The sequence below is a fragment of the Oncorhynchus tshawytscha genome, linkage group LG04 (assembly GCF_018296145.1).
Source record: "Oncorhynchus tshawytscha isolate Ot180627B linkage group LG04, Otsh_v2.0, whole genome shotgun sequence".
NCBI classification, from domain to species: Eukaryota; Metazoa; Chordata; class Actinopteri; order Salmoniformes; family Salmonidae; genus Oncorhynchus; species Oncorhynchus tshawytscha.
The window spans coordinates 39,813,572-39,833,445 of NC_056432.1; the positions used below are offsets into that span (position 1 = coordinate 39,813,572).

Consider the following 19,874-nt stretch of genomic DNA (forward strand, 5'->3'; position numbering starts at 1 on the left):
AAATTATGTCTGTCAGAAGTTTCTAAAGCCATGACATCATTTTCTGGAATTTTCCAAACTGTTTAAAAGGCACAGTCAACTTAGTGTACGTAAAATTCTGACCCACTGGAATTGTGATACAGTGAATTATAAGTGAAATAATCTGTCTGTAAACAATTGTTGGAAAAATTACTTAGGACATCTACTTTGTGCATGACAACAGACTTGCCAAAACTAGAGTTTGTTTACAAGAAATTTGTAGTTCTTGAAAAACAAGTTTTAATGACTCCAATCTAAGTGTATGTAAACTTCCGACTTCAACTGTATATAGTACCAGTCAAACGTTTGGACACACCTACTCATTCCAGGGTTTTTCTTTATTTTTACGATCTTCTACATTGTAGAATAATAGCGAAGACATCAAAAACTATGAAATACCACATATGGAATCATGTAGTAACCAAAAAAAGTTCAATCAAAATATATTTTAGATTTGATATTCTTCAAAGCAGCCATCCTTTGCCTTGATGACAGCTTTGCACACTCTTGGCATTCTCTCAACCATGAGGTAGTCACCTGGAATGCATTTCAATTAACAGGTGTGCCTTGTTAAAGGTTAATTGTAGAATTTCTTTCCTTCTTAATGCATTTGAGCCAATCAGTTGTGTTGTGACAAGGTAGGGGTGATATACAGAAGATACCCCTATTTAGTAAAATACCAAGTCCATATTATGGCAAGAACAGCTCAAATAAGCAAATAGATATGACAGTCCATCATTACTAAGACATGAAGGTCAGTCAATCTGGAACATTTCAAGAATTTTGAAAGTTTCTTCAAGTGCAGTCGCAAAAACCATCAAGTGCTATGATGAAACTGGCTCTCATGAGGACCCCCACAGGAAAGAAAGACCCAGTTACCTCTGCTGCAGAGGATAAGTTCATTAGAGTTAACTGCACCTCAGAAATTGCAGCCCAAATAAACGCTTTATAGAGTTCAAGTAACAGACGCATCTCAACATTAAATGCACAGAGGAGACTGCGTGGGTCAGGCCTTCATGGTCAAATTGCTGCAAAGAAACCACTACTAAAGGACACCAATAAGAAGAGACTTGCTTGGGCCAAGAAACACAAGCAATGGACATTAGACCGGTGAAAATTTGTCCTTTGGTCTGATGAGTCCAAATTTGAGATTTTTGGTTCCAACCGCCGTGTCTTTATAAGTAGGTGAACAACGGATGTTCTCCGCATGTGTGGTTCCCACGTGAAGCATGGAGGAGGTGGTGTGATGGTGCTTTGCTGTTGACACTGTCTGTGATTTGTTTAGAATTCATACTAGACCAGCATGGCTACCACAGCATTCTGTAGCGATACGCCATACCATCTGTTTTGCGCTTCGTGGGACTATCATTTGTTATTCAACAGGACAATGACCCAACACACCTCCAGGCTGTGTAAGGGCTATTTGACCAAGAAGGAGAGTGATGGAGTACTGCACCAGATAACCTGGCCTCCACAATTACCTGACCTCAACCCATTTGAGATGGATTGGGATGAGTTGGACCACAGAGTGAAGGAAAAGCAGCCAACAGGTGCTCAGCATATGTGGGAACTCCTTCAAAACTTTTGGAAAAGCATTCCAGGTGAAGCTGTTTGAGAGAATGCCTAAAGTGTGCAAAGCTGTCATTAGGGTGGCTAATTTGAAGAATCTAAAATATATTTTGATTTGTTTAACACTTTTTTGGTTTCTACATGATTCCATATGTGTTATTTCATAGTTTTGATGTCTTCACTATTATTGTACAATGTAGAAAATAGTTTTTTTAAAAAAGGAAATACCCTTGAATGAATTGGCATGTCCAAACTTTTGACTGGCACTGTATATATATACTGAGTGTGTACAAAACACTTGGAACTCTGTCCATGACATAGACTGATACATTAAATCCAGGTAAAAGCTATGATCCCTTATGGATGTCACTTATTAAATCCACTTCAATCAGTGTACATGATTGTGTATGCCATTCAGAGGGTGAATGGTCAAGACACATTTTTTAAATGCCTTTGAACATTTGTGCGCCAAGAACTGCAACGCTGCAGGGTGTTTCACCCTCAACAGTTTCCCGTGTGTATCAAGAACGGTCCACCATCCAAAGGACATCCAGCCAACTTGACACAACTGTGGGAATCATTGTGGTCAACATGGGCCAGCATCCCTGTGAAAGGCTTTCGACACCTTCTAGCCATGCCCCGACAAATTTTGCCCTCAGGATGTTCTGAGGGCAAAATGGAGTGCATCTCAATATTAATGTTAAATATATTACTAAGTATATACTAAGTATATATCAAATATAGCATTACGAGTTAACTGGAGAGTTCTATTTTTACAGTGTGAGAGTCTATAGAGTTGCACACATACAAGTGCAAGTCCAGGAGGACTTTTGCAGAGAACAGAGTGATTTATCGTCAGTCATTTAGTACGAGTCAGATTTCATGCATTCCTTATCTGGACACTTACAAAAAGAAAACATGTTCCCTTGTATTGTGGTGCACGGGCACGCACATACACACACACACACACACAGTCCATGGCCCTGCAAGGGACTGTGGGACTTTTACCCTTCTTTCTCAAACCCACAGCAGTTTGCAGCATCGTTAGGACTCACAGTAATCATAGAACTCAGGAGAACTAGCAATGTAAAAAAACTGATAAATGCCAAATTTGCTCAATATTGCACATTACCTGCTACGTAATGTGCTCATTATGGTCTCACACAATGTATTTGTGCTTCTTGTAAAAAAAGTTAAAAAAGAAACAACAAGCAATGACAATGTATTGCAATGTGTTGATTCAGACATGATTGTAAGTCCTCCATTGTGTAATCATGTGTGTACTGCTCTTCCATGGTGAATGAGAACTGCTAGCTCCCTTCTCCTCTTCACCTCCTTTTCTACTTTTACAACATCCTTACTTCTCCGGCCTCTGGAGATTCTCTCAGATAGATAAATCTGTCGTTCTCAGGAGTTTTCCTCCGGGGTTCTGCGGAAACTGAGCCGTTTGATGGAATCTCTTTGAAGGGGAGAGCATAGAGGGAGAGGAGGAGAGGATGTGACTGTTTAATTACATTTGCATGGTGGAATAGGCAACATTTAAAAAACAAAAAATAATACACAGAAACTGTCACATTGAGGACAGAAGCAAACCGCACTGGTGATAGGGTGAACATTCAATTAAATGAAGCATTCTTATGAAACAGATTCAGGTATCAATAGTGTTCCAAATGGAACGCTAGTCTTAATATAGTGCACTACTTTTGACCAGGGCCCACAGGTATCTGTTCAAAAATAGGGTAATAAATAGGGAAAATAGGGTAGCATTTCCCCTCACATTTGGTCCCAACTGGACTCAACCCTGCATGGCACACTTTGATAATGCGTTACCTGTAGTTGTTTACCCACACCCGCCCGCAATTGCTAATAACCCTTCCGCCCGACTATATGCGATAAAGTGAAAATCTGATGCACGCACCCAACCCTAACCCGCAAATATAGAAAATGTGCTGTAGCCATTTCTATCAAACAACGTAAGCTACGTTTTGGTCCCATTGTAACAAACACAGCTGTTTACTACCTGCCGCACCGCAGAAAGATGGTGGTATATGTAAATGGGTATGTGGGTTCTTCGGGTCTTTTACTTGGTCGTCGACCAATACGTTTTCCTCAATGGAAGGATAGAGAATCCGTGTTGTAAGTGGTATGAGGGACATTGCTCATGCCAAGATCTTAAAAGACCGTTTTAAAATCTACCTACCTTATCATTTTTCATTTTATTTACGACTTAGGTTACCTACCTTAGCCCTTTAGGGCTCATGGTGTACCTTGGAAGTCAGCTTTGATGCTACATCCTACAGATTGTTATTCAACTCAAAGGGTCTAGTTTCCAAAATGTCAACTTCTTATAAACCTCTTCCTCTTGATACTTTATGGTAAAGAGGTCTTCCAGGTGTGGCTCAATGTTTTAGTTGCAGTTCAACGGAAGCCTCCACACTCACTCTCTATCCGTCAATGGGATCCTCCATTTCTGGGATGTAATTTATATGGAGCTGTCTACCGCTCGCATTCATGGAGCTAAAGAAGGCACTTTGAACTGCTGAAACAATTCATGATGTATGTGCTGCTTTTGTAATTTTAGTCATTTTTATTTAATTTTATCCTCGGGCGGGGCGGGACTGGGGGGTGTTTTGTATGTATACATTCATGTTTGCTGGCAATTATTATTACCAAACAAAAAACAAAAAGAAAAATGCGCTGTAGGCTACAGTCAGAGACATGACTGGGCTGGGGCTATGGGTGGGCCTTGGAGGGCATAGGACCACCCACTTGGCAGCCAGGCCCACCCACAATGGGAGCCAGGCCCAGCCAATCAGAATTAGGTTTTTGCCACAAAAGGGCTTTATTACAGACAGAAACACTCCTCAAGCACTCTCCTCTCCCCACACCCCCTCAGACAATCCTGCAGGTGAAGAATCCGGATGTGGAGGTCCTGTCCTGGTGTGGTTACAAGTGGTCTGCGGTTGTGAGGCTGGTTGGACGTACTCCCAAATTCTCTAAAACAACGTTGAAGGCAGCTTATGGTAGAGAAATTGACATTCAATTTTCTGGCAACAGCTCTGGTGGACATTTCTGCAGTAAGCATGCCAATTGCAAACTTGAGACATCTGTGGCATTTTAAAGTGGTCTTTTATTGTTCACAGCACAAGGTGCACCTGTGTAATTATCATGCTGTTTATTCAGCTTCTTGATATGCCACACCTGTCAGGTTAATGGATTATCTTTACAAATGAAAAATGCTCACTAACAGGTATGTAAACACATTTGTGCACAACATTTTAGCGAAATAAGCTTTTAGTGCATTTGGAAAATTTCAGGGATTTTTTATTTCAGTTCATGAAACATGAGACCAAAACTTTACATGTTGCATTTATAATTTTGTTCAGTGTAGCTATGTTTCTGCTTATACTGTATTTCCTGATATTTTGGTAGGCTATTTGTTAGTCAACTTAGATATATGCAGCTTTTCTTCTGTCATTATATGTGGCCTTGAAGACTAAATAAACCATTGCTCACCAGAATAATGTCATAAATGATTGAATGAATGCTTCAATCTAGTTGACATCGGTAAAGTGCTCTGTCATCTCTGCTTCTTTCGCGGAGCAAAGCCTTTTAGGGACCGGGGAGAAAATCCAATAACTAAGCCCAAAAATGTGAAAGATTTTCTGTTTAAAATCTCCAAATTACATCAGTTTGATTGATTGTAAGGAAATACTAAGCTGTGAAGACAACCCAACATGTTTCTGATAGTATTTCAAGCCACATAAAATATGCATCCAGGCCGATCTGAAATCTTATCAGATTTTATGATAATGATGGCACCTCTACATACGGTCCCCAAATGCACATTAGCATTCTCTCAAAATGCTGAAAGAAAGAAATCTTATTTCTCCCCTCCTGTTCCCGAGTCAAAATGTTTTTGGTGTATCATTTTACTGCAATAAATGCTTAATCCTGCAGGAATTCTGTGTGAAAGGTTATAGACCTACAGTCAGTGTCCAGATTTCAGTTTCCATTTAACCCATCTAAACAGTAGGCTACAGTTCCCTTGACGTGCATTAGACCTATTTGAAGTCCCCGTCTTGTGACTGTGGTATTTGTGTAGCGGCTCACAATCAATACATAACACAGCCAGCACTGCTATCATCCTCTTTTACCATGTCACCAAATCTGTCCCAAACATGACCTTTCTGGCCCTCCCTTCTCTTTATTTTCCATTTTGCAGCTTTACGCGTTGTCCTTTTTGCCTCAGTGGCTCAAATGTTCACTTTTTCTGCCTGTTCCCAAAAGCGGTTTCGCAATTGGTGTGTAGGTATTTGGCACGCGTAAAGTTAGGCCCTAAAGCTTAGGTTTATGCACTAATGGCACAGCCCAAAAATAATTTAAAGAAAATGTAAACATAGCCTGCACAAGAATTATACAATTTAAAAAATTTTTTAAACATATTTACTCAACCAACCGCTACCCACAAGCCCTTCATCCACACAATATTTCATGACCCTAAACCCGCCCGCCCCACAGATACAACCGCAGGGACTGCGGGTTAGGAGTCAACCCTCGCAGCACTAGTTACCTGTTCTCCAAGCGTGGTTTGATGATGGGTTTGTAGAGCTCGGGTATCTTCCTCTCCAGCATGGGCCGCAGGTTCTCTCTCAGACGGTTGTAGTTCTTCTTCAGCTCCTGCTGGTACTCCTTCTGGTCCATCGTGATCAGGTGCTTGTTCTTCTCCACAGCCTCGCCACACCTACAGAGGAACAGTGGGGGAAAGACATACTGCAGGCTCTCTCTCAATAGTCTCCTCTCATCTCCTCCTGAAAAGTCATTTCAGGTCAGTGATCTTTAGAGGACTTTCTTATTATTTGTCAGAGTAAATTCATTTAATTTCCTTATTTTCTATTAACGGATTCCAGTTCCTTTCCTGAGCTAACAATGTGACTGACATGGATTTGACCCCAAATCTGTTCACATTGAAATGTATAAATGTTTTCACCTTATTAAAAACAACCCCCGTGTGTCCATCTGTATTTGATTGGGGCTTTCTCCGAGCCCTGCCACTTTACTACAGGAATGCTCGAGGAAGAAATGTGTCTTGTAGTACTGTGCTGAGAGTGGCAGGGAGTAGAGTGACCGATCACCAAACAAACTAGCCTGAGGTTGAACCTCATTCCCGTGAACAGGGTCATGCCTGCATTCACAATTACAACATGCATAATGGGCGACAGACAAACGAGGCACAGGGAAATGGAAAGACGAGGATGCTTAAAAAAACAAAACACATGGTTGCACTTATCTCTCCCCTTTTAGTGCAAGTAATACGGAAAATGTAATCTAACGGTATATGGTAAATGCATAGGGACTGCTGGAAAGACAGGGGGAAACAAAATCATTTAAAAACCTCCAATGTGCTGTAGCTAGCAACCATCGCCCTTCCAGCGCAAATAGCAGGATGATAAGTGGATACTATATAAGGAGCTCGTGCCAGCTTGCATGGATTATGGAGAAAAATAAACATTTTTTGAAATGACGGTAAATATTTGCCAGCCTGCTTGCAGGAATCAAGGCAGTTGGAATGTGGCATGAGGGTTCCAAAATGAAAGCCACCTTTCGGAGGCAAACGATACGTTCCCACGCGAGGCACACACTCTTGCACACAGGGACACACAGACACACACCCTGGACCAAATAACCACATCGCCTGCCTCATTCGTTTAGACGGTTGGTTTAAATTATTTGTAAAATATTCTAAATAAAATTTAACTCCCCAGGCAACAATAAAACTTTTCTGTTCCATTCAAAACCAAATGCAGCTGAATGATATTAAAAGGGAAAACAACTTTTATTCATTTGCCCAACGGGAAATGAAATACCTTGTTGTGTTGTATTAAATCATGTTTTAGTTACCTGTCTAGCTTCCTTTAGTATCACCTATGAATGTATTCCAGTAATAACATATTACCAAGACTGAGATGCTGTGTGTGCATACAGTAGCTGGTTTTACTTTCATTCGCTTGCTTTTCTATTTCCACCATGCGACAGTACTATTTTAGTGTCCTTTTCTATTTCCACCATGCGACAGTACTATTTGAGTGTCCTTTTCTATTTCCACCATGCGACAGTACTATTTGAGTGTCCTTTTCTATTTCCACCATACGACAGTACTATTTTAGAGTGTCCTTTTCTATTTCCACCATACGACAGTACTATTTGAGTGTCCATTTCTATTTCCACCATGCAACAGTACTATTTGAGTGTCCTGTTCTATTTCCACCATGCAACAGTACTATTTTAGAGAGTGTCTGTGCTTCAAGACACCACTAACACCATTAACGCCAGAAATGTATATTCCACTAAATACTGTATTCGTGCCAGAACTGATAACGAGTGCACACTTTGGGGAAAAGATTAGAGAATCGGACTGCAGCCAAAGCAAGTCAGGGTTTCTTAGCTCTCATTGGCTGGCTGGTGAGCCATGGGTTTCTCTGTGGTGTTTGGTTTGGCTCTCACCTCATTATGAACTCTTTGAAACACAGGCGCAGTTTGTTGTGGTGACGGAAGAGCTTGGGGTCCGCTGGGATCTCATTCAGAAAGACCTGGGCCACCTCCAATGGTCCCTACACAGACAGACAGACGGGAGGGAGGGACGGAGGGGAGAGAGAGCGAGGGAGGAGAGAGAGCGAGGGAGGAGAGAGAGCGGGAGGGAGGAGGAGAGAGAGCGAAGAACAGAAGGAAAACAGAGGAAGAAAATGGTATAAAAGAGGAAGAAGGAGAGCGGGAGGAAGAAAGTGTGTGTGTGAGTGTGGATGATGAATGCCTTGCTTTCAGTAGAGGAAACTACTTCCTAACAGAAGGCTTAATAATGTCCGTGTCCCAAATGACACTACTTTTGACCAGAGCTTCATATATTCATAGGCCATACGGAACGGGGTGCCATATGAGACACGGCCAATGTGTCCAAAGGCCACGATGTTCAGCCAAGAGATCAGACGAGAGACCCCGGATTGGCCTGCTGTGTGGCTAAGGTCACCCCTGAACCCTGCCTACGAGCAGCCATTTTGGCTCACATTCTTTCCCTCTCTGGGATCTTGTTATTCTAACTTCTAATCATCCTGAAACCACTGCACATTCGCGTGACACCGGGTCACGCTAGGCATAGCAAACGAGCCCTGACGAGCATTCGAAGCAGAGGTGCTAGGCTAGGGCCTGGACAGACAGACGGACCGACGAACATAGGGGGGGGAGGAACCGTGCCTCTCTACTGATTAGGCCCAGGGCTGTGTTTGTTTATGGACGGCGTGAGCATTAAGGTTGTGTATACAGTCAGCAGGTGAAAGCAGGGGTTGCTGTCAGATTAGACGATCCAAGAGAAAGCTGGGGCCTGATGTTGTAACTACATCATTACTCTAGCGTTTTAGCCAACGTTTGACGGGAGCTGTAAGCCATCAGATCAAAGGGTTTCCGCGTTTAGCGCAGACATGAAAGGAGAGGTTGTGAATTAAGGTTTTAAAAACGAATCAGCAGAGGCACTGTACAGACGATGTTAGGGTTGAACCGGACTCTTTGATGTGTCATGTCTCCCACCTGCTGTTTATCGTCACGTTAACTTACAAGACTGGATGCTTCCTCTAGATTCATGAGGATTCAGGAGAACACAAAACGATTGCCTGCTATATACACTATGCGAACCACTTCAGTCGGCTTTTCAAACTCGTTTTTTTTGTCTTTATTTGTTGTGTGGAGTCGAGGAGTAACGTTCAATAACTGAGTAACAGCAATAAGTCAGAAATAGCTCTATGTTAAACTGCAAACGCGGGGGTAGAAAAGACGAGAGGCAAGGAAAAGACTCCATTCTGAGGGGCCAAGGCAGGTGGCTGGAGGTACCTGGTTGACAGTGGCTCCCACAGAGCCCTGTAGAAGCATCTGGAGCATCTTCGCATCGGGCTGCTCCCTGTGTGTGGCTACTGCTAGCTCCCTGGTCTTCTTCTGCATGTCCTCGATGGCCACCTCAATGGGAGTCAGGTCAAACTGGAGATGGGAGGGAGGGAGGGGGGGGTAGAGGAAGGAGAATGAAAGGGGAGTGTGCGAGTTAGATTTGGAGAGATGAAATATCCGTAATGATCAAAAGGCAACGAGGGACCCAGGCATTGAGAAGCTGTACGCGCTCAGTTCCACCAGCATACCTCTTCTTTCTGGATGACGTTGATGCGTGTCTTGACGTAGGGAAAGGCGTGCATGGTGGTGAGGATGGTCTTCCTCTTGTACTGCTCGTTGAGCTCGCCACGCGGCCGCCCGGCCTTGGTGAAGGGCGTGGTGTACATGAAGCGACGCAGGTTGAAGTTCTTCTCAAAGTTAGTCAGGCGGTTTTTCATCTCATAATCGTCAAAGAAGGGCTCCACATAGGTGATCTGGATGTAGGCCTGGGGTGGGGGGTAGAGAGGGTGTAAATGAAGAGATGCATCTTGTTGTTTGACATATGCAAGTCGGAGAAGGCAGTGAAACGGGACTCGGCAGTAATGACTTGGTGTTGACTTGGTAGTGTAGTGTCGTATACTGTACCTTGTTAGCATCCAGTTTGCTCCTGTCTATGTCTTTGGAGTCTTTGATCATCTCCAGGGCATCTCCAAAACACTGACTGTAGAAGTTCTACAACAGCAATGCATACGGTACTCATGTGAATAGATTCAGTACTTATATCCTCACAGTAAAAGCATGCACACAACGGTGGGCACACGCACACATCCTCACACACACTCTCTCGCTCTCTCACCTCCAGTCTGTGGGATATCTCTGGCAGGTGGGTGATCCCTGGCTCCTTGTAAACAAACTCTCGTTCATCCAGGTCTCCAAACTTGGCCCCATAAAACCCCACTCGGAAATATGTCCCAAACATCCTCTTATGGCCCTGGGACGACAAGACAAACACATGAAAGAGACTCAGTATTGTGTATAAAAAAAATAAATTTAAATTAAAAAGGCTTTTTTCATTGTAAGCATTTCACCATAATTGTAAACACTTCATATGTACTGTGGATGTAAAGCCCTTCATAAACGGTAGTCCATGCGGCTGTCTGTACCTTCTGAATGATGTTGTCGAAGGCTCTCTGGAGTTTGTGGTGAGCGGAGCCCAGCTCCCGGAAATCTCTGTGAGCCTCCAGGATAGGCATAACGATCTTGTACACCTCATTCACTGCCTCATAAAGACCACCCTGAAAACAACAGCAACGACACTCACTCACAACATACACTACATGGCCCGAAAGTTTGTGGACACCTGATCGTCGTACGTGTCATTCCAAAATCACGGACATTAACATGGAGTTGGTCCCCCCCTTTGCTGCTACAACAGCCTCCACTCTTCTGGGACGGCTTCCCACTAGATGTTGGAACATTGCTGCGGGGACTTGTTTCCATTCAGCCACAAGAGCATTAGTGAGGTCGGGCACTGATGTTGGGCAATTAGGCCTGCCTCGCAGTCGGCGTTCCAATTCATCCCAAAGGAGTTCGATGGGGTTGAGGTCAGGCACTGATGTTGGGCAATTAGGCCTGGCCCGCAGTCGGCGTTCCAATTCATCCCAAAGGAGTTCGATGGGGTTGAGGTCATTTTAAAAAGGGGAGTCCACATACTTTTGGCCACGTAGTGTACGATTGTTGTGCGTTGATGTAAGTGCAGCAGTACCATTATTTAGCATGCGCATGTCCTCCACTCAGTGTGTGTGTGTGTGTTTGACGTACCTGGCTGAAGAGTTCTACTGCTTGCTCCAGTAGGACCACCAGCCCACCGGTGGTGAAGTATCTCCCCGAGCAGACTCCGTCTTCGTCTGGGGACAGGACGTCATCGGACACTGCCGACTCCTCCAGCACGTTGGGAGAGATGTTCTGCACAACCAATCAATCAACCAACCAACCAACCAACCAATCAGACTCCTCCAGCACATTGGGAGAGATGTTCTGCACAACCAATCAATCAACCAACCAACCAATCAACCAACCAACCAATCAGACTCATCCAGCACGTTGTGAGAGATGTTCTGCACAACCAATCGATCAACCAACCAACCAAACTCATCCAGCGTATTACAAAAGGGAACCAACCAATCAGGTGTTACTGATATAGCGTTTTTTTACTAAAACATCTGTCCCTAAGTGATTAACCAAGATAGCAGCCAAACAATCTATATATTACGTTTACAGTGTACAGTTCCCCCTTCTGGCCACAGTCAACATTCCAGATTCAGTATTGTGTGTTTGTGCGTGTACCGCACCTGAAAGGTGACACTGCCCACAGGTAGGTATTTGTGGTCCTCCAGCATGCTGAGGTATTCAGCCACCAGGGCTGCAGCGTGGACCAGACACATGGCCGACTCTGTAAAACACTTCCTGTTCTTGTGTTTCTCCGCCATGTTCTGCAGCCAGGTCAACCTCAGGTCGGGCGACGTCTGGTAACCCTTTGCTATCCTGGAGAGAGAGGGGGGGAGGAAGTGCGTGAGTGATGCCGAATTCTTGACCCCTGGGAGGGCTGGCGGTCAGTTTTAGGTAGCCTAACGTAAATTGAAGCTTTATCGGCCTTTTACAGATGCAGAATGTAAGCAGATGACCCGTGCACTGAGAGAGTATGCATTCACACCCACACACACAACCTGCATGTATTTACTGTACATACACAAACCCAGATCACTGTACCAAACTGCTACCACATGGTTTCCATAGTGAGCAACAAACAGAGGAGAAACAACCAAACCACAGAGACATGAAGCAAGAGTCTGTGTGTGTGTGTGTGTGTGTGTGTGTGTGTGTGTACCTATACATGAGGTCCATGAGCATCTCTGGGTCTTCTTGGAACTCTCTCATCTTCACCGTGTCTGACAGGATACTGTTCAGGTTCCTCAGCAGCTCATCCACCTACACAGACAAGGGCCGGGGTCGATATCAACATGTTTGTGAATGACATTCCCGCAGTCCGTGTGCGAACGTGTGCGTTACCTGCGAGGGTAGAGGTGTGTTCTGCATCTCTGTGTCCTCCTCGGCATAGGCCAGTATGGTGCGGAGGGACCTGCGGAGGTACTCCTCATGGAAGTCATCGGACTTCCCCACCAGAGAGGCTAGAGACATGGTCACCTGCATCTTCACCCGGGAAAAGTTCTGCACAGTGGGGGAGAGGGACTGACATGAACATCTAGGGTTGACCTAGTCTGCATCCCAAAGAGCAACCTATTCCCTACATAGTGCACTCCTTTGGGCCCGGGTCAAAATGAGTGCACTGTATAGGGAATAGGGTGCTCTTTGAGAGGCAGATCACGCCTCGTCTTCAGGCTAGTACTGCTCCACACATAGACGGGGGACCTGTTCTGTGGCCCTCTGTGACAGTCATTTCTGAGGGGTGGATTTGACAGGGAGGAGGCCTATCCTCAGTATCAGGGCTTAGAGTGGAGGTAGGTATCGTATTAGGATCCCCATTAGCTGTTGCAATATTATCCCTCCGATTACAGTGAAGAGCGAGACGTTCCGCTCTGTTCTGGGCCGGCTGCAGTTTTCCTAGTCCTTCTTTGCAGCACCTGACCTTATGACCGGGCAATAATGCCGATATGATAAATCTAGAGCCTGCAGGACTTGCTGTGTGGAGTCTAAAGAGCAGAGCAGGTCTTCATTACAAACAGACCTTCCCCATCTGTACAACCACCCATCCGTTTGTTTTGACCATGACAGTTTGCAATCCAAGGTATAACAAGGTCATTTAGTCTCCTCAACTTGCTCAACGGCCACATTATTCATTACCAGATTCAGCTGAGGTCTAGAACTTTCTGGAATTCTTCCTACAAAAATACAACACTTTTAGTTTTAGAGATGTTCAGGACAGTAACACAGGCTAACGTTACAGTTATACTAGCATGGCTGGCTGTATACATAAACGCAAGCTATAAAAAGGACATATTAAAGAATGACATTTGCTCAGTCGTGTATTGGCTAATAAAGTAGACTTTGGGGTTGTAAATATTCCACTTTAAGGGTCTATCTGTTGGTCTACTACTTTCACACCTGTGTGTGACTCTCTGTCTAGGTCTCGATGTCTCTGTCTCGATGTCTCTGTCTCGATGTCTCTGTCTCGGTCTCGATGTCTAGGTCTCGATGTCTCTGTCTAGGTCTCGATGTCTAGGTCTCGATGTCTAGGTCTGTCTAGGTCTCGATGTCTCTGTCTAGGTCTCGATGTCTAGGTCTCGATGTCTCTGTCTAGGTCTCGATGTCTAGGTCTCGATGTCTCGATGTCGATGTCTAGATGTCTAGGTCTCGATGTCTCTGTCTCGATGTCTCTGTCTAGGTCTCGATGTCTCTCTGTCTAGGTCTCTGTCTAGGTCTCGATGTCTCTGTCTAGGTCTCGATGTCTCTGTCTAGGTCTCGATGTCTCTGTCTAGGTCTCGATGTCTCTGTCTAGGTCTCGATGTCTCTGTCTAGGTCTCGATGTCTCTGTCTAGGTCTCGATGTCTCTGTCTAGGTCGATGTCGATGTCTCTGTCTAGGTCTCGATGTCTCTAGGTCTCGATGGTCTCGATGTCTCTGTCTAGGTCTCGATGTCTCTGTCTCGGTCTCGATGTCTCTGTCTAGGTCTCGATGTCTCGGTCTCCGTCTCGATGTCTCTCTAGGTCTCAATGTCTCCGTCTAGGTCTCAATGTCTCCGTCTAGGTCTCGATGTCTCCGTCTAGGTCTCGATGTCTAGGTCTCGATGTCTCCGTCTAGGTCTCGATGTCTCTGTCTCTGTCTAGGTCTCGTTTCTCTGTCTCTGTCTCGGTCTCGATGTCTCTGTCTCGGTCTGTCTCGATGTCTCTGTCTCTGTCTAGGTCTGTCTCGATGTCTCTGTCTAGGTCTGTCTCGATGTCTCTGTCTAGGTATGTCTCTGTCTAGGTCTGTCTCGATGTCTCTGTCTAGGTCTAGGTCTCGATGTCTCTGTCCAGGTCTCTGTCCAGGTCTCTGTCCAGGTCTCTGTCCAGGTCATGTCCCTCTCTCTGTCCAGGTCTCTGTCCAGGTCATGTCCCTCTCTCTGTCCAGGTCATGTCCCTCTGTCCATGTCTCTCTGTCCAGGTCATGTCCCCCTCTCTCTGTCCAGGTCATGTCCCTCTCTCTGTCCAGGTCATGTCCTCTCTCTGTCCAGGTCATGTCCCTCTCTCTGTCCAGGTCATGTCCCTCTCTCTGTCCAGGTCATGTCCCTATCTCTTCTTCTTCTTTCTAGGTCAGTCCAGTTGTTGTTAAGGGTGTCACAGTCTCCTCCAGGTAATTGAAGGCTTAACCCTGACATGGTGTGTGTGTGTGTGTGTGTGTGTGTGTGTGTGTGTGTGTGTGTGTGTGTGTGTGTGTGTGTGTGTGTGTAACCCCATCTATCTCCACCATCAGCAGCAAAGCGGGAAACGATCTCCCATTAGCTGCGACATAATCACCTATGGATCATCTCTACGGCCCCATTCTGTTAAATCCAACGTGGAGCCAAGGCCTAAACGGCCATCACTGGCATTGATACAATGTGTGTGTGTATATGTGTGTGTGCATGTGTGTGTGTTGTCCTTGTGTGGGGGGCTCTGAGCGATGACATCACTCCTTCTTCTTTCTCTTTCCACTATTTGTCATCCCCTCACTCGGTCTCCATCTCCCCTACCCTCTCTCCATCTCTCCACCATCATCCCGAAAGATGGCCTCACTTCAACTGTGCACTGGCAATCCATCAAAAACTCTCATTCACCATCCTCCCTCCTCTCCTTCACTCGTTCTCTTCGTATCCATGTCCTCCCTGGAAAAACCCTGGTCTTTTTCACTAGGAACCAAACTAAAGAACATGGCCCGACACCGGGAGGGGACAACCTGAACTTGTCCAATAAGAAACTTGTGGCAACACGCTTGGCTACGTTTTGCAACGGTGTGCACTAATGAATATGACCCCTCCTGCTTCATGCTTTTATTTAGATGCTAAATGGGATATGGAGAGGTGGTGAGGGGGATGAAAACAAACAAAGAGTGGGTGAAGGAGATCCTTCACATCACGGCTATGGAGGTTGTTTAAAACAGAAGAGGTAAAGGTCATTCACTCTGAATTAGAGATTGTGCCAAGAGGGGAGAAGCTCAGATGACCTTCTGTCCTTCCCTCTCCCTCCCACGCGCCGTCTCCCCCTTTTTCTAACTCGCACATTACTTACAGAAAGGCTGGGACACAGGGGTTAGACAGTGACATATCTCCCTGTTCACTTCTCACTACCCAGAAACACATCACTCAGCAAATGTCTCCACTGAGCTCAAAATAGACATGGAAAAGACATTAAAGCTGGGTGGTAGAGGAAAACGGATGAGACGGAATCAGTGTGCGTGCGTGCGTGTACTCACGTTGGCCGAGCTGAAGCTGCATCTCATGATGAGGTATAGGGTAGCGCAGGCCTGGCTTCTGTTTCCACCCTCATGACTGCTACAGTACTGGAGCACCTTCTGACACAGGTCGGCACACTGCTCGGCTTCCTCTTCAAACAACAGGTCACCAAACTACACACAATACTGTCAGTATACAAACGCGCACGCAGCACACAAACACAGAATACTGTCACTACATAGTGTGTACACGCACACACTCTACCTTGACGATGAGCGCTCGAAGCGTGCTGAAGCAGTGAGACAGGAAGGTTGTACTCTGGTTACAGGTGAGACAGTGTAGCAACACCCTCAGTACTCCGCCCACTACACTGTCCTTACAGTCAGCCAACGGAACAGCCTGTGCGGGAGACGGACTATCATGACAACCAACCACAAGTGAGAGAAAGAATACGGTCAGCCAATGGAACCAGAGAGGACATTGTGACGCAGGCCGTGTTCGAGAGAGTATCAAATTCGTAAAGCATTGTGGGTATATGGTGACAGACTGATCTACAAACAATCAGCAGTCGTCAACACAACGAGAGAGCGAGAGAGCGAGAGAGAGAGAGAGAGAGAGAGAGAGGGAGGAGGACAGGAAAGATCGAAGAGGATGGAAGAAAGATGAACAGGTAGAGAGAAACAATAAGGAGAGCGATGTTGTGACCTGTACTATGGTCTCCAGTAGGTCCAGGACAATGAGGTTGGACTCAGTAGCCAGATTCCCACTGATTAGAGCCTCCTGGTCCAGCTCTGCTTTCGTTCTGAGAGTAAAAAGGCACAAGGATGAGACCTCGTTCTGCCTCTATGGGTTCTCTTCCTTGACATTGTCTTCACAAGACACTGCCTGACAATTGGTCTTCTGAGCCATAGTTACCAGGAGAGGTGAGTAATACATGTTTGCAAGAATTGCATATGTACCCGTGTGTGTGTGTGTGTGTGTGTGTGTGTCTAACTCACTTGTCTTGTCTGTCGTTGGTCTGCCTCCACTGCGTCAGGTCTTTCCTCCAGCGTAGGTTCTCTCTCTGACCTGCGCGGTCACTTCCTGTCCGGGTCAAAGGGTCAGGGATAAGAGGGCAGACAGGCTCTCGTTCAATCAAAAAGCAGCCTAGGAGTACCATCCTCCCCTTTTCAGCTGCTCTTCAGGAGATGTACTTAGAAGACGTGTACTGTGCATGTAGCTACGGTAGTTCTGACCACTCAGAGAGAGTAGTGGGTGGGACTGACCTCCAACCCGGCGCATCATTTCCCCCCGTGCTCCGATGCCCCTCAGTAGGGAGTCCTCCAGCTGCATCTTGGCCTGCTGGGACTTCTGTAAGGCCTGGGTGCTCACCTTATCACTGCTCTGCTTCCCCTGCACCACACACACACACACACACACACACACACACACACACAGTGAGAAAAAAATGTACATCATATTTACATAAATTAATTAGGTATGTACTCCATGCAGGGTGCAGGCATTGTTACCCTATACTCAAAGCAGGAAACACAGATGGTGAGTAGTTCTAGCAGTCTGTTGAGCTGTGCTGAGGGCATGTCGACAGTCCAGCGCTGGATCAGACTCCTCTCAGCGTTCTTCATCACCCACAGGAAACACAGCAGCAGGTTACGACTGGTCTCTGCTGACAAGGTGGCCACCGCCTTACCAGACTGGTAGAGAGGAGAGAGACAGAGTTATACTACTATAGGAAAACATGCACACACAGGGTGGCCACGGCCTTAAGACTTTTGAAGACTGAACGATTTCAGCCATCTTATGCAACAATTTTGCCACTCCAGACAAAATCTCCACAACGTGGGCAAATTCTTAGCTCGTAAACGATTGTCGGGCGTCTTGGCTCGTTCAGTTTGACAGGGTCTGCCGATTAAGTGCAGCTACGTGCGATCGTAGGCTTTGACAAAGTTTAAGCAGTGTCCGAATTTCGTTGCCTTAATCGTGTAGTGTGGCTGGCGCTACGAGCCAATCCCGGTGACTAACCAATAGGAACACGGCTGGCACATACGATTATTGTGAAGTCAGATTAATATAGGCCTAATAGTTCGATGTAAACGTTTAGCCGACATGCTGCGCAAGAAAAACTATTTCCCTAATCATCTTGGTACATGACACATCTGAAATCAGGCTACCAGATGGGATATTGTTAAACTTCTTATGGCTTAGATCCCGCTAACGGGATCGATATGACAACAGCCAGTGAAAGTGCAGGGCGCCAAACGCAAAACAGAAATCTCATAATTAAAATTCCTCCAACATATTTTACACCATTATAAAGATAAACTTGTTGTTAATCCCACCACAGTGTCCGATTTCAAAAAGGCTTTACGACGAAAGCACACCATCTGATTATGTTAGGTCAGCACCTAGTCACAGAAAAATTGCTGTTTTTTTCTAACAAAGAGAGGAGTCACAAAAAGCAGAAATAGAGATAAAATGATTCACTAACAGATGACACTCATAGGACTTCATGTTACACAATACATGTATGTTTTGTTCGATAAAGTTCATATTTATATCCAAAAATCTCAGTGTACATTGACGCATTACGTTCAGTAATGTTTTGCTTCAAAAACATCTGGTGATTTTCCAGAGAGCCACATCAATTTACAGAAATACTCATCATAAATGTTGATGAAAATACAAGTGTTATGCATGGAACTTTAGATAAACTTCTCCTTAAGGCAACCGCTGTGTCAGATTTAAAAAAGCTTTACCCGAAAAAGCACACCATGCAATAATCGGAGTACGGCTCTCAGACACAAAAACAAGCCATACAGATATCCGCCATGTTGTGGAGTCAACAGAAGTCAGAAATAGCATTATAAATATTCACTTACCTTTGATGATCTTCATCGGAATGCACTCCCAGGAATCCCAGTTCCACAATAAATGTTTGTTTTGTTCGATAAAGTCCATAATTTATGTCCAAATACCTCCTTTTTGTTCGCGCCTTGAGTTCACAAATCCAAATTCACGACGCGCAGGCCAGACGAAATGTAAAAAAATTTCATTCATACATCAAATGATGTATATAATCAATCTTTAGGATGTTTTTAACATAAATCTTCAATAATGTTTCAACCGGAGAATTCCTTTGTCTGTAGAAATGTAATGGAACGCAGCTAACTCTCACGGGAACGCGCCTGAATGAGCTCATGGCACTTTGCCAGACACCTGACTCAATCAGCTGTCATTCCTCCCTCCTTCACAGTAGAAGCCCCAAACAAGGTTCTAGAGACTGTTGACATCTAGTGGAAGCCGTAGGAAGTGCAATCGGACCAAATTTACACTGTATCTTGGATATGCAAAGAGTTGAAAAACTACAACCCTCAGATTTCCCACTTTCTGGTTGGACTTTTCCTCAGATTTTTGCCTGCCATATGAGTTCTGTTATACTCACAGACATCATTCAAACAGTTTTTGAAACTTTAGAGTGTTTTATATCCAAATCTACTAATACTATGCTTATCTTAGCTTCTGGGCCTGAGTAGCAGGTAGTTTACTCTGGGCACCTTATTCATCCAAGCTACTCAATACTGCCACCCAGCCATAAGAAGTTTTAATGCACAAAATGGGCCATCAAAATAAAACGCTCATATAAAGTTTGCACGTGAAAACTCATTTCTAAGATGGATACTTTCCGTTTATTTGTTTATAACTCACTTCACTCGCGCATTAAGCATAGAGTGAGTCTTGCAACGCCGGTGCTGGGCACACGCGCAGGTCCAATACACCGCTGCAGTTGACGCAGCCTATGCCGGCCTGACGTCGCCTAGCAAGCCAATCGCAGAATGTGACGACAGAACCGGAGCAAAATCGTACAAATCTGGCCCAGGTTGATATCAAGATTTCACATTTGGTAACATCGCGCGGTGTGAAGTGGTAATCGCCAAAGACTGAATCCGAGGTAC

General features: G+C 45.1%; 1 protein-coding gene across 3 annotated transcripts in view; it reads right to left on the bottom strand.

Annotated features, from left to right (window-relative positions):
• Positions 1 to 2,073: 2,073 nt before the first annotated feature.
• Positions 2,074 to 19,874, bottom strand: part of dock8 (dedicator of cytokinesis 8) — an 80,003-nt gene continuing 62,202 nt past the window's right edge. For 2 of the 3 annotated variants that reach the window (XM_024418079.2, XM_024418077.2), the window contains exons 30-47: positions 17,433 to 17,615; positions 17,187 to 17,313; positions 16,920 to 17,004; positions 16,627 to 16,723; positions 16,186 to 16,320; positions 15,942 to 16,094; positions 12,565 to 12,723; positions 12,383 to 12,483; positions 11,847 to 12,039; positions 11,317 to 11,460; positions 10,659 to 10,790; positions 10,352 to 10,486; positions 10,141 to 10,227; positions 9,765 to 10,001; positions 9,466 to 9,609; positions 8,092 to 8,198; positions 6,161 to 6,331; positions 2,074 to 3,046 (exon numbers count right to left, since the gene is read on the bottom strand). In XM_024418079.2, the coding sequence (XP_024273847.1) occupies positions 2,995 to 3,046; positions 6,161 to 6,331; positions 8,092 to 8,198; positions 9,466 to 9,609; positions 9,765 to 10,001; positions 10,141 to 10,227; positions 10,352 to 10,486; positions 10,659 to 10,790; positions 11,317 to 11,460; positions 11,847 to 12,039; positions 12,383 to 12,483; positions 12,565 to 12,723; positions 15,942 to 16,094; positions 16,186 to 16,320; positions 16,627 to 16,723; positions 16,920 to 17,004; positions 17,187 to 17,313; positions 17,433 to 17,615 (2,442 nt within the window). In that variant the 3' untranslated portion in view covers positions 2,074 to 2,994. Of the gene's footprint in view, positions 3,047 to 6,160; positions 6,332 to 8,091; positions 8,199 to 9,465; positions 9,610 to 9,764; positions 10,002 to 10,140; positions 10,228 to 10,351; positions 10,487 to 10,658; positions 10,791 to 11,316; positions 11,533 to 11,846; positions 12,040 to 12,382; positions 12,484 to 12,564; positions 12,724 to 15,941; positions 16,095 to 16,185; positions 16,321 to 16,626; positions 16,724 to 16,919; positions 17,005 to 17,186; positions 17,314 to 17,432; positions 17,616 to 19,874 lie in introns of those variants that run through there. The other variant, XM_024418080.2, reaches the window with a different exon arrangement.